A 12360-nucleotide genomic window follows, 5' to 3' on the forward strand; every position below is an offset into this window, starting at 1 on the left:
TACGTTCAATCTTCCCTCTATATATATATATATAAACCCTAAAAAATAAATCAATTTTTTAAGAAAAAAAAAAATAATAATAAATTGTTCGATTTTTATTTTTATTTTTTTTAGTTTAAATTAATTATTTAACCGTTCTCTTATTTATTTTTCGAAATCATGAGTTTATAATGAAAGAATACTAGTTCATTGGTACGAGGCATTTTGGGTAAGCCGAAAGCAAAGCCATGAGAGCTTATGCTCAAAGTGGACAATATTATACCATTATGAAGAGTCGTGTTCAACTAACATGGTATCAGAGCCATGCCCTAAAATTTAGCCATGTCAATAGAATCCTCAAATGTCGAACAAAGGACTCCAAGAGAAAAGGAGTCAGGCCTCGATTAAGGGGAGGCGTACTTTGTTCGAGGGGAGGTGTTGGATGATGAAAGTCCCACATCGGCTAATTTAGGGAATGATCATGAGTTTATAATCAAGGAATACTATTTCTATTGGTTTGAGGCATTCTGAAGAAGCTCAAAGCAAAACCATGAGAGCTTATGCTTAAAGAGGACAATATCATACCATTCTGGAGAGTCGTGTTCAACTAACATGGTATGAGTCATGCCCTAAAACTTAGTCATGTCAATAGAATACTCGAGTCGTGTTCAACTAACATGGTATCAGAGTCATGCCTTAAAACTTAGCCATGTCAATAGAATACTCAAATGTCAAACAAAGGAGTCGAGCCTCAATTAAGGGGAGACGTACTTTGTTCGAGGAGAGGTGTTGGTTGAAAGTCCCACATTGGCTAATTTAGGGAATGATAATCAGTTTATAATCAAATAATACTATCTCCATTGGTTGAGGCCTTTTAGGGACCACTTATGCTCGACAATATCATACCATTGTGGAGAGTCGTGTTAATATAGTTTTTTTTTTCAAATTATTTTTATAAGATATTATTTTATAATTCATTAAAAGCACATAATAATTTTTTTCTCTAAAATTTTAATTTTTGTGTGTAATAAATTTAAGATATTTCATTAATAAATTATTAATACATTCAATATTTGTAAAAATTAATGAATTTGAATTTTTACTTAAAAAAAGAAAATTGTTTTTATTTTATTTTTATAATTCATATTATATATTTTATTGGAAAGTCATTACCTTTTTTAATTTATCAGAATATTTGCGAAGACGCCATTTGATACCATCTTCAAGGTCCGAGCTGAGATTCTCAGACTTTCGTCTTCTTCGTTCATTCCTTGAGGTTTTAATTAGGGTTTTTCCTGTTCATCAAATCGCCTCTCAATTCCATTCAATCGCCCATTCGAAGCTGCTATTGCTCTGCACATTAAACGTATTGAACAGTTGTTTTTCTTCTTCAACAAAGTGAAGAAGGAATGGTTGCTCAAAGGAAGGGAGCATCGCGGGTTTCCGAGGACCCCGAGGAGCTGGCAAGAGTTTCGTTGCAGGCTGTTCTTCTTGCTGATAGCTTTACCACTAAGTTTCATCCCATAACGCTTGAACGCCCGAAGGTAGCTTCCAAACAGTCTCATGATGTACATTTCTTACGGTGTGTTCATAATTGAGTCAGTAGTTTGATATTAGTTTGGAAATGTACAACCATTCATTCGAGGGCTGGTAAAAAAAAACCTCCTGTTGTAAGCTTTTTATTGGTAATAATAACAAGTCCTGTGCAATTCAAGTTGCTGCTTAGCTATCTATTTACTTGCTGCACAAGTTTTTGTATGCGAATTTCGTTACAACGTAAACTTAGAATCTTAGCTGTGAGAACTTTTGGGGTGTTTTCTGTGCAAATTATGTATACCATTGTCCCGTTTCATTTTTCACAAGCAATCTGCAGCAAGCAAGTTGCATAGGGATCATGTACGAAGGCCTTAATTGAGCTACAACGTTTTGAGGCATTAAAGTTTCTTATGGTGCTTGTTATTTATATTGCTTCTGTTTTTTAATCTCTGTAGGTATTATTGCCGTTGGTAAATGTCCCGATGATTAACTATACTTTATCTTGGCTCGAATCGGCTGGTGTTGAGGAGGTGTTTGTATTTTGCTGTGCTAATTCGAAGCAAGTAATTGATTATTTGGAGAACTCTGAGTGGGTATCCCTACCAGACTTTGCAGTCACAACCATAGAGTCGCACAACTCTGTTAGTGCTGGAGATGCTTTGCGTTTGATCTATGAAAGAAATGTGGTACGCATGTCTGAAACTGATATATGAGACTTATTTTAACTTATTTTTAATACAGGAATTCTTTATAAGAACTAAAATTTGACAAATGAAATAGATGTTGAGCTATTGATTCATTTTTATCCATTCTCAAATCCAAAATACCCACACATTTATGTAGTTATAGATTTTGAGCATTTGATGCATTTTGATCCACTCTCAGATCCAAATTCATCACATTTATGTATTTGCTTGAGTAACTCAAATCCAAAGTTGTTAATATGGTTTTGTATAAAGTGATATACTCATCTTATTAGTGAATAGCAATTGTTACCCTTGAAACTTATTCCACTGAGCTATTTTGGTTATGGTATATTTCCTTAGATATCTGTATCATGAGGAGTGGTCCATTCAGTTTATGCTTGAACAGCATATGGCTTCAATTTGAAGTTTAAACTGACATTTTTAATGTACTCAAAGAAAGTTTTTGTGGGTGTATATAATGTTACGAAAGTGATGTGTATATGGTGGCACCTCTACTTTGATGCTGTGAAGATAATCAAGACGGCCTGTTTCTAAAGAGAAAAATCACCTTTCTACAGTCACTATTTCATTTACCACACTACTTTTGAAATTTTATTTTACAGTGTTTGCCATAAGAATTGTCATATTGAGACTTTGCACTTTCATAACCTTTGTGAACGATTCATTGTGCCATCCAGTTTTTATAGGCCACATCACTCAGGTGTCTTATAATACCTCTAAATTTCCCCTTTTGAAGATACATGGTGATTTTGTTCTTATCACTGGGGACACAATAAGCAACATGTCACTTAGGCGAGCTCTTCAAGAACACAAGGAAAGAAAGAAGAAAGATAGTAATGCTGTAATGACTATGGTTGTCAAACGTTCAAAGCCTTCTCCTATCACACACCAATCTCGGCTTGGCACTGATGAGCTATTTATGGCAATTGATCCTAATACTAAGCAGCTCGTGTACTATGAGGATAAGGCTGACAATTCAAAAGGAATTATACATCTTGACAAGTCACTGCTAATGGATAATCCTTCCATGTCACTTCGTAACGATATGCAGGTTATTGATTTAAGCTACAAGTGCCTTTCTTGTTTATTTTCAGTGTTAACATTACATCTTGATTAATAACTTTTTTTATTTTATTTTATTTTTTATAAGAAGCAAATTCATTGCAAACATGAAATGAATCATGAAGAGGACATGAGCTGGGGATGGGAAAATTACAAATTCTCAAATTAGTATTTTCTCGTGGACCTTTTGTTGTATTTTCTATTGAAATTTTTCAAGTGGGATTTCAATCCTGTGAGAGTTTTACAAGCATAGGGAAATTCGTGAGACTGTGTTGAAATCCCACTTGAAAAATCTGACACACATGGGACAGTGTCAAGACACTTATTTTCACGTTTGAGACAATGTTGGACAACCGACAGTCTACTAGAAATTGGAATAGTTGTGCAGCTGACTCCTACTTCTGTACATCTGTTAGTAAGGATAGATGCAGGGAGTGGCACCATGTCATTAAAAAAAAGACTAAATCATGTTTATGTATTGCAGGATTGTTACATAGACATATGCTCCCCAGAAGTACTCAGTCTGTTTACTGACAATTTTGATTACCAACATCTTCGTCGTCATTTTGTCAAGGGTTTGCTCTTAGACGATGTACGTATTTCTTATTATGGACCTCTTACCCTTTTCCTCTTTAGATCTCTTAAACTAAGCTTCTTTTATGTCACGACCAATGACAGCTTTGATGTATATGCTTGAATTTCGACTCTAACTACATAATGAAATAATTCAGTTTTTTTGTTTGCGTTTTTGTTAATTATTTATTTTATATTTATTTTTAAAATTATGTTGGTTGAAAAGCTTCTTAGCTGAAAACCTTATCCAAGAATGAGTAAGGTGGTTACTTCTATTACTATTGAAACACCTCATCTCACTTTAGATGGTAGGAATGAGGACTGCATTTAATTTTTTTTCTTGGGGGGGGATATCCATAATTCCCAGGGAAGATTGTGATTTTGTGATAGGAAGGTAGAGCAACAACAACGATAAATTCAAGAAACTATTAGAAGGCTTCCTATTTTGTTAAAAGTTCTCCCTCTAACTGCAAGCCCAATTAGGTTGCTAGAAAAAGCTAAATGCTAATTGAGATGGTAGATTTTCTTTTATTATTATTATTATTTTTTATAAGAAACAATTTCATTGATAAAAAGAAGGAGAAGTGCCGCAATCCTAATGAGTTAAAGTAAAAAGATAGAATTTAGGGCCAGTATATTTCAACGAAGGGATAGTTGAGGGATAAGTGTCCTTGAGTTCTGCCCCTTTCTTTTTGTACCTTATATGCTGATATTTCTTAGAAAATATATAATACTATTTTAGGGACAATGTCAATGAATATTTTGTCCAGTGTTCAACGTCTGTTCCTGGTGGTGTAATTTACTTGGCAGTTTGTGCATTTTATTTTTGGATGGTTAAAAAAACGAATTGACAAATTCTAAAATTTGAACATCTAATAAATACCGGTGTCATGTATTCTTAATGTTTAGTATTGTAAATGTCTACTGCTAATATAATTATGGACAATGTTTTTCAGATCATGGGTTACAAGATTTACACACATGAAATTTGCTCAAGCTATGCAGCTAGAATTGATAATTATCGAAGCTATGACACCGTTAGTAAGGACATAATACAGAGGTGGACATATCCACTAGTACCAGATGTTAAATTCTTTGGGAATTCTGCTTACAAACTTGAAAGGCAGGGAATGTATAGAGCATCAGGTAATGATTAAATGATTCATCATGTTGCTTAAGCGTAGGCAAGACTTACTGATGGTTCTCTTCGTGTTACTTAACGTCGTTACTGGAAAACAGTTTTTTTTTTTTTCTTACCCTGATACTATATTCATCAAGTTGCATTGCTTTATGACACTTGTATTATCTTATTTTTCCAGTGGCACTGATGTCCTTTTTGATTTTGTTCACATAATTGTTTGTCCATGGAAAAAAATTTAGCTTCCAACTATCTCGGACGAGCTTCTCTTGACCAGCTTACTGAATGATGTCATTGGTTTCTTTTGTATGGAGGATCATGTTATAAATATACAGTTTATTATTATCATTATTATTAGTTTAAGTGAAAACCAAGGAACGATATATTAAACAACAACTCGAGAACAACGTAGCGGCCTTAGGATGAGGAATCTCTAAGCTAAAAAGGAGAAATCAAAGAAATGGCTTTCAATCTAAGTTGACCAACGGTATAGGTATATTACAAAAGAATTTGTTAAGTACAAATAGATTAATATGTCCTCACTTCATGGGTCAAGATCAAGTTATGCACAAGTGATATTGTGTAGCTTATGAAGTTTTCGGCCTGTCTCGTGTGATTTCATCAATCCAAGATTATGGCGAGGATCACTGGCTCATTATTTATTCTGTTTCAGATCATTCTTCATTTTTGTGACATTTGGTTTGCTATATTACTTTCAATTTGGTCAATTGTTTTTATGGAACTCCTTTGCAGTTGGAGCTCTCCCCTTATGTAATCTATTTTTAAGAGATGACATTTCTTGAAAAAAAAAAATTGTTGACGTTGGTTCTTCTTCAGAAATATTGCAGGCACGTTCTGCACAGGTTGGTCCGTTTACTGTTATTGGAGATAACAGCAAAATTGGTGGCAACACCAAAATTACAAATTCAATTATTGGGCAAGGTTGTAGTATTGGATCAAATGTTACAATTGAAGGCTCTTATATATGGGACAACGTCACCATTGAAGATGGCTGTAAACTTAGTCATGCTATCGTATGTGATGGAGTTATTATAAAATCAGGAGCAGAACTTGAACCTGGTGTAATTTTGTCTTTCAAGGTATTGTTCCTTCTTTTTTATGTTATCAATGCAGCCAATATATTTATTGACCGAAATCAATTAATCTCTAGCATTCACGCATAGAGAATACATATCTATTAGAGTTGGCCTCAGGAGTGTCAAATGGCTTTCAATAACGACAAATGCGTTCCTTAGTTTGAAATTTGACCTATAGCTGTTAAATACTGATGTCCTTGATGCTGGATTGTGCTATCCACTTCTACCTTATGTGCCCTTTTCTTTCCCCCTTTCCCTAATAGATTGAAGATTGCCTTCAAATTTTCATTTTGCTTTATCTCCCTAGCTTCACATTGATGGATGCCTTTTTGTGGCTTGGTTTCTATGCTTTCATTTTCTTAGTAAGAGATGAGTTTTTACAAAAAAAGGAACATTTTAGATGTTTCAACCTGCATTTCTTACCTGTCTAATAAATTAAAATCTTGTTTTTAAATTTTGTAATTATAAACTGACACCAACAGATTGTTTAGTCTTTAATGGTGTCTGCTACGTATTCGTGGGAAAAGTCCACTTTATAAGTTCAGAATTTCACACGTGCCCTCCATTTTTCTACTTGGTTCTTTGATGGTCAATGTGCGAATGACATGAATTATATGCCAAAAAGTCCTTACAGAATGCATTATTGGATTGACTTGCAGTTTATAAATTATTTTCACTTGAATGGGTTATTTAAAACGGATTGATGAAATCATATCTCGTATGTTTTCATCAACTCAGTATATAATGTTGGCTCTACCAGTCTAGAGTATCAAGGTGTTTTATAGCTATCCCCGTCCTTTGATTTTTTACTTAGTTTTTGGACAAGGACAATAAATTTCTGTGCATATGATAAAGGCTATATGAAATTGATTATTTTAAACATGGCTAGGATTGATCAAGTTTACAACTATGAACAAATATGTAATGTTGTTTAGGATAAAATGGATGTTGCATTGCTATCCGTATGGAGAATAAAGATAAAGAAACCATTTTGATAGAAGATTAAAAAAATCATTGGTTTTATGAGACAATTTGAACACGTGTATTCAATTAAATCGTAAAATAAGAAAGATCATGTTAATGTATGCTGTTTATGGGCTACTCTTAATGTATGAACTTATTAACGTCTCTTAATCCTTGTTTATTGTAGCTTTGAGGATTATTTATTTATTTATTTTGATATTACACAGGTTATTGTCGGGGATCAGTTTGTTGTTCCATCATATTCAAAGGTATCTTTGTTTCAGCAGCCGACCAATCAAGATAGCGATGAGGAGCTGGAATATGCAGACAATAGCAGTGGCATTGTAGAATGTAATATCTCAAGTACTTTAAGGCAAATATTTGCTATCTATTATAAACAAAATTTACTTTATTTAATGTTGTCTTGATGATAAGAAGCCATTCATTGGAAGTAATGAAATTGTGAAAGAGAGAGTAGGACTATGGAGAGGGTTATTAGGGGTTTGCCGAGTGGCAAGAGATTGAGAATGGATGAATGGATTTGAGGGTGGGTGGGAAGGTGAGACCAGAACTTTAGAGTATATAACAATGTAGTCCTTAAAACTATAGTTTATAACAATTTAGTTTTTGTACTTCAAAATTTGTTACATCTCACAAAACTAAGTGTCAAAAAATGCTATGTGGGCAAATCATTATGATTTGACAAAAAATTTCTTGATTCTTGGTGTAGTCTCTCAAAGAATTTATAAACTATTCTGCTATGGATATTTGGGGTGTTGATATTTTGACTGAAAAATAATATTTTTGATCGTCTTGTTTCTCCTTTTGATTACAAACAAAACCATTTTGATTTAAGGCGCTCTCTCCGAAGAACTGTGGCTACTTCTTACATGGCTTTGGCACATGCAGTTGCAGGTACAACGGACAAGTCAAGTAGTGAACAGTCCAAATCGCTGGAAATGCAAGGCTGGCCTGCATCTGAGGTGGGCACTTTTTCAGATCATCTAACCTGATAAACAATTTAGCAAATATGTCAACAAACTCAAGTTGGTATGGAGAAGAAAATTTAATTTGTCACTCTTTGCATAGACGTGTCTATGATGTTACAAGTAATGAATGATCTATTGAATGTCAACCTAGAATTCTAGGTGATTACAGGGTCATGTTTTAAAGAGAGGAATTCGAAAGCCATCTTTAGGGGGTCATGTTTTAAAGAGAAGATGAAGGTGGATTGTGTTGTTAAGGCTGTAACTCGGTAGGTGTGGCTTAAGAAAATGGAAGATAGTAGAATTTAGACCAATTGTGTAATTATTATGATTTTTTTTCTGTAACAATGGTTATGCATGTTTAAACTTCTCTGTGATCTCTTTTTTAAGAACTAACACGAACAGGATAAATTTTTATTGGGTCAATAGTAATGCCTCCGGAATTTCTAGTCTAATATTGTCCTTAACTTTTTTTTTCTCCTTTAGAGGTATCATCCATAACTTTATTAACAAATAGGATAAAAAACTTTACCTTTTGGGTTTTGGTAGAAGATGTGCTTTCGACTCTGACATTCTCAACTATTATTCTCAGCTAGGTAATGGAGGTATAGGATATGTTTGGTCAATTTGTGAAGGAAGCGTTGAAGAAGAATGGAGGCACTCAGTTGCACCCATTCCTTCCAATAAACTTGAGAAGGCTCTGCAAGCGGCAGATGATGAGTTGGAGTTAACTCAAGATTCGAATGTTCTACCAACTTCAGGGGAGTTAAAGTCCGACTCAAATTTCTCAGATGGTGATGACAACGAAGACTCTAGAGATGACTCCATCCACTTTGAGAAAGAGGTTAGCAGTTATTGTATTTCTGATGTCTGGTGGCAGGGACATTCTTCTTGCTTAACTTCCACTATTTTCTTATTTGCAGGTCGAAGCAACGTTTCTGAGGGCTGTGCATGAAAACATTAAAGTAGACAATGTAATTTTGGAAGTGAATTCATTGCGGTATGCTTTCATCTTATCTGCTTTGATGGTGAATTCACGTCTTTTCTCCTTTTCCTTTTAAGTTTACTTTATATTGCTGTGTTCTGCCCTATTTCATTGTTGTTTTTTGTTTAATTGATTTTATTGTATATACAGTCACTGCTGTTGGAGTTATTTTTTCAATCTCATTTTTTTACTGAAAAGTGTTCTAAAACCTCCAATGGCCCGTTCTGGACTTCTAGATTTAGACATTTTGTTGAAAGCCTACATATGCAAGATATTTGCAAGGTTGTGTCATGTAAAAGAAAAAATGGTCTCCTTTTCTGGATAAACAAGGTTTTCTCTGTTGAAATAATTTACATGTGAAAGTGGATCACATTTACAAAATGTCTGCAATTTGTGTGTTCCGTGCAAGGCGCAAAAGAGATTAATGTTCTTTAAAGAGAAAAGGAGAGAGATTTTCTGTTGAGAGCTTTTAGACATGTAAGCGACATTCTGGAGACTTGTTTCATATTTTGCAGAATATAATTTCTGGATGCTAGCTGTTCTCTTTCCCTCATTTTCACTTTCCTTATTGTTTGCTATGGCCGGCCTTCTTTTGGTTAAGCTTATTCATTAGAGAGGAAATACTAATACTATAAGAATATTTACCTTTTTTCTTTGTTTCATCTTTATTACAGTTAACTAATCTAATATAAGTTTGTTTTTCTTCTGCTTTTGTGATAATTCCTGGGATGCTTTAAGGATTTAAACTTGGGCTCAGGGTTGGTCTGCTGCTTGCTTAAATTAACTTTCTTGCGACAGGTTGTCATATAATAAGGTGGCTGCAGATTGTGCAGGAGCAATATTTTATTCATTGATGAAATTTGCCTACGATTCTCCACATGGTTCATCTAGTAAGTATTTTGAGCCATCCTGAGCTGTCTTTCTTTTTTGTTTGCTATTTTTTTTATATTTAATCAATATTTTTACCGGTGTAATGGAAAATTGCTGTTGAATTCAAGGAAACGTCTAACATGTTGGATGAAAATTTAGTACTCGGATCATAATTTTAAGTCTAGTAATACCGAACTCTTTAATATTCTTGTAATCCCGAGTGTATGAGTGCTGCATTAATACCATCCAGAGTGTTTGGTTCAGAATAGGGACTATTCTACTATGATTGAGGAGGTTCTCTCGGTTTTCCTTTTTGCAAAAAATTTGTGGTTTGCTAGCTTCTTTGCGATTTTTGGCGCATTTGGATGAAGAAAAATAATAGAAATTTTAGGGAGGTCGAGGGGCCTTGTGATGGAGTTTGGGAGTTGGCGAGGTTTAATGTCTCTTTGTGAGCGTTTGTCACTGGACCATTTTGTAATTACGAGCTTAGTTTGATTTCACAGGACTGGAGTTCCTTCGTGTAGTTCTTGGGATTTCCTTTGCATTGGGGTTGTTTTTGTATGACTTGTAGTTTCTTTCATTTTTCTCAAGGAAAACTTGGTTTCTTACCCAAGTTACTTGGATTAGAACTTGCCATACCATGCCACTCATTATCAATGTCTTGCTACCAACATTCATCTTGAAGCTGGGTTTGAACATTACCTATGTGATTTGAGAAAGGTGCCAAACTCTTTCCGAGGAATAACCTTGTGAAATTCATTGATTTAATGAACTTTTCATGTAAGAAATTCATTGGTTTAAATTCAATTTTTCATTCCTCCCCTAAATAATTTGTGATAATCCTACAACTTCCAAATATTATTTCCATCGGTATACCATGCGTCAAAAACTATTATACTTGAAAGTTCAGATGCCAAAATAGAAGAGTAAATATGAAAGTTTTGGATAAGTTTTCTGCTTATATTGTAGAATCCTCTAGTGTTCTTATATTTAAAACTTGAGCATATTGTTATTTCTGGTTGTCACTATGATCAAGCCGTAAGGATATAACTTACTGTTTTGATAGGAAAACTTTCTTAGTAGCACCATGGTTGAGTTCCTTTCTTGTACTCTTATTTCCTTTCCTTTCCTTTTTTTTGTTTGAAACTGCCAAACTAATTCCATCGGTTTCAGGTGAATTACTGCAAAATACTACCAATATAATTACGAAATGGAAAAAGCTTTTGAAGTACTACCTTGCTGACATGGATGAAGAGGTACGGAAACTTTTTAACACTTTTAGCTGATGAACTTAATAAACATATTGTAGTTAGTGCTACATAACCGATCTGTTTCCTATGTGTTTACGTAACTGTAGTGAATAGTTAAACAAATCCTATATTCTCTGCAGATTGAAGTGATATTAAAATTCGAAGAGATATGCTTGGAATCTGCCAAGGAATTTACTCCACATTTTACCAAGGTATTTTTATTTTTTTCTAGGAAAATGCTAGTGGCAAGATGTTTGTTGGAGAACATGCATTCCTTGTCCTCAGAGTTATTACAATCAATATATTTCAACTTCTAGATGATATTAGAGAGTGAAAAATGATGGCGTATCGGAATGAGCATGCTTTCATAATCTTTTTTGCTAAAATGAGGCGATTTTTCATACGCTTTTCGTGTTTTATAGATCTTATGTCATCTATATGACCAAGAAATCATTCAAGAAGATGCTATTCTGAGGTGGGACGATGAGAAAAAAGAAGCAGATGATTCGGATAAACTCTTCGTCAAGCAGGCAGAGAAATTCATTGAAGTAAGAACACTTTATATTTTCTATTTTCGGTTTCATTTTCAGATAGAAAGAAACTTATATGCATGTTTGGTACACAGTGGTTAAGAGTTGCATCAGAAGAGGAAGAAGAAGAGGAAGAAGAGGAAGAATAGAAATAGTTGAATAACATCTGTAGATTAGCAAAGACCAACTGGGGAAGTCCTTTTTTGCTGAGTGTTTCATTTTTTAAACGTCAAATCTTCACAGTAGCTACCTGGTTTCCCAAATGTGAAAGGGAACTTGGTTTGTTCTTTTTCCCATCAATTTCTATGATTGTTCATTGTCCATGTCCTATCATAGAAACAACAATTTTGGAGGAAATGTTAAAATCTTATTTTGTTCATGAATTTTTGCCTCTTATGTATTTGAGTTATTGTATTTTTATACAATAAAGTCTTAGCCCTTGGCTTTATACTTTAAAGTTTGATATTAGGCTGTAGTTTAGTACACTCGTTTTCGTACAACTATGCAAAAGTTTGGTAGAGGTGTAGCCAACCCACCCTAATATGTCACCTTTTAACTTGACTTCTTTCGTCATTTTAAGTTTATAAGTTTAGTCTCTCTAAAATAGTCATAAAGAAGAAAAATGTTAGTTTGATCGTTAGATTTTAACTAATCTAGTTCAAGACCTTGCTTTGCCTTTTGTCT

The 12360-nt window shown here is 34.1% G+C and overlaps 1 protein-coding gene across 2 annotated transcripts; it reads left to right on the top strand.

Moving 5' to 3' along the window:
• Nucleotides 1–1178: 1178 nt before the first annotated feature.
• Nucleotides 1179–12124, top strand: LOC111798827 (translation initiation factor eIF-2B subunit epsilon). Of its 2 annotated transcripts, none has more exons than XM_023682165.1 (15): nucleotides 1179–1523; nucleotides 1971–2201; nucleotides 2959–3273; nucleotides 3769–3876; nucleotides 4814–5003; nucleotides 5833–6095; nucleotides 7283–7406; nucleotides 7965–8038; nucleotides 8634–8885; nucleotides 8965–9041; nucleotides 9825–9916; nucleotides 11070–11152; nucleotides 11287–11358; nucleotides 11569–11694; nucleotides 11772–12124. In XM_023682165.1, the coding sequence occupies exons 1-15, from the start codon at nucleotides 1389–1391 to the stop codon at nucleotides 11823–11825; spliced, it is 2196 nt and encodes a 731-aa protein (XP_023537933.1). In that variant the 5' UTR covers nucleotides 1179–1388; the 3' UTR covers nucleotides 11826–12124. The 2 variants fall into 2 exon arrangements, with proteins under 2 accessions (XP_023537933.1, XP_023537934.1); XM_023682166.1 differs by having other exon boundaries at nucleotides 7971–8038.
• The last annotated feature ends 236 nt before the right edge of the window (nucleotides 12125–12360 follow it).

The sequence above is a fragment of the Cucurbita pepo genome, chromosome LG07 (genome assembly GCF_002806865.2).
Source record: "Cucurbita pepo subsp. pepo cultivar mu-cu-16 chromosome LG07, ASM280686v2, whole genome shotgun sequence".
NCBI lineage: Eukaryota > Viridiplantae > Streptophyta > Magnoliopsida > Cucurbitales > Cucurbitaceae > Cucurbita > Cucurbita pepo.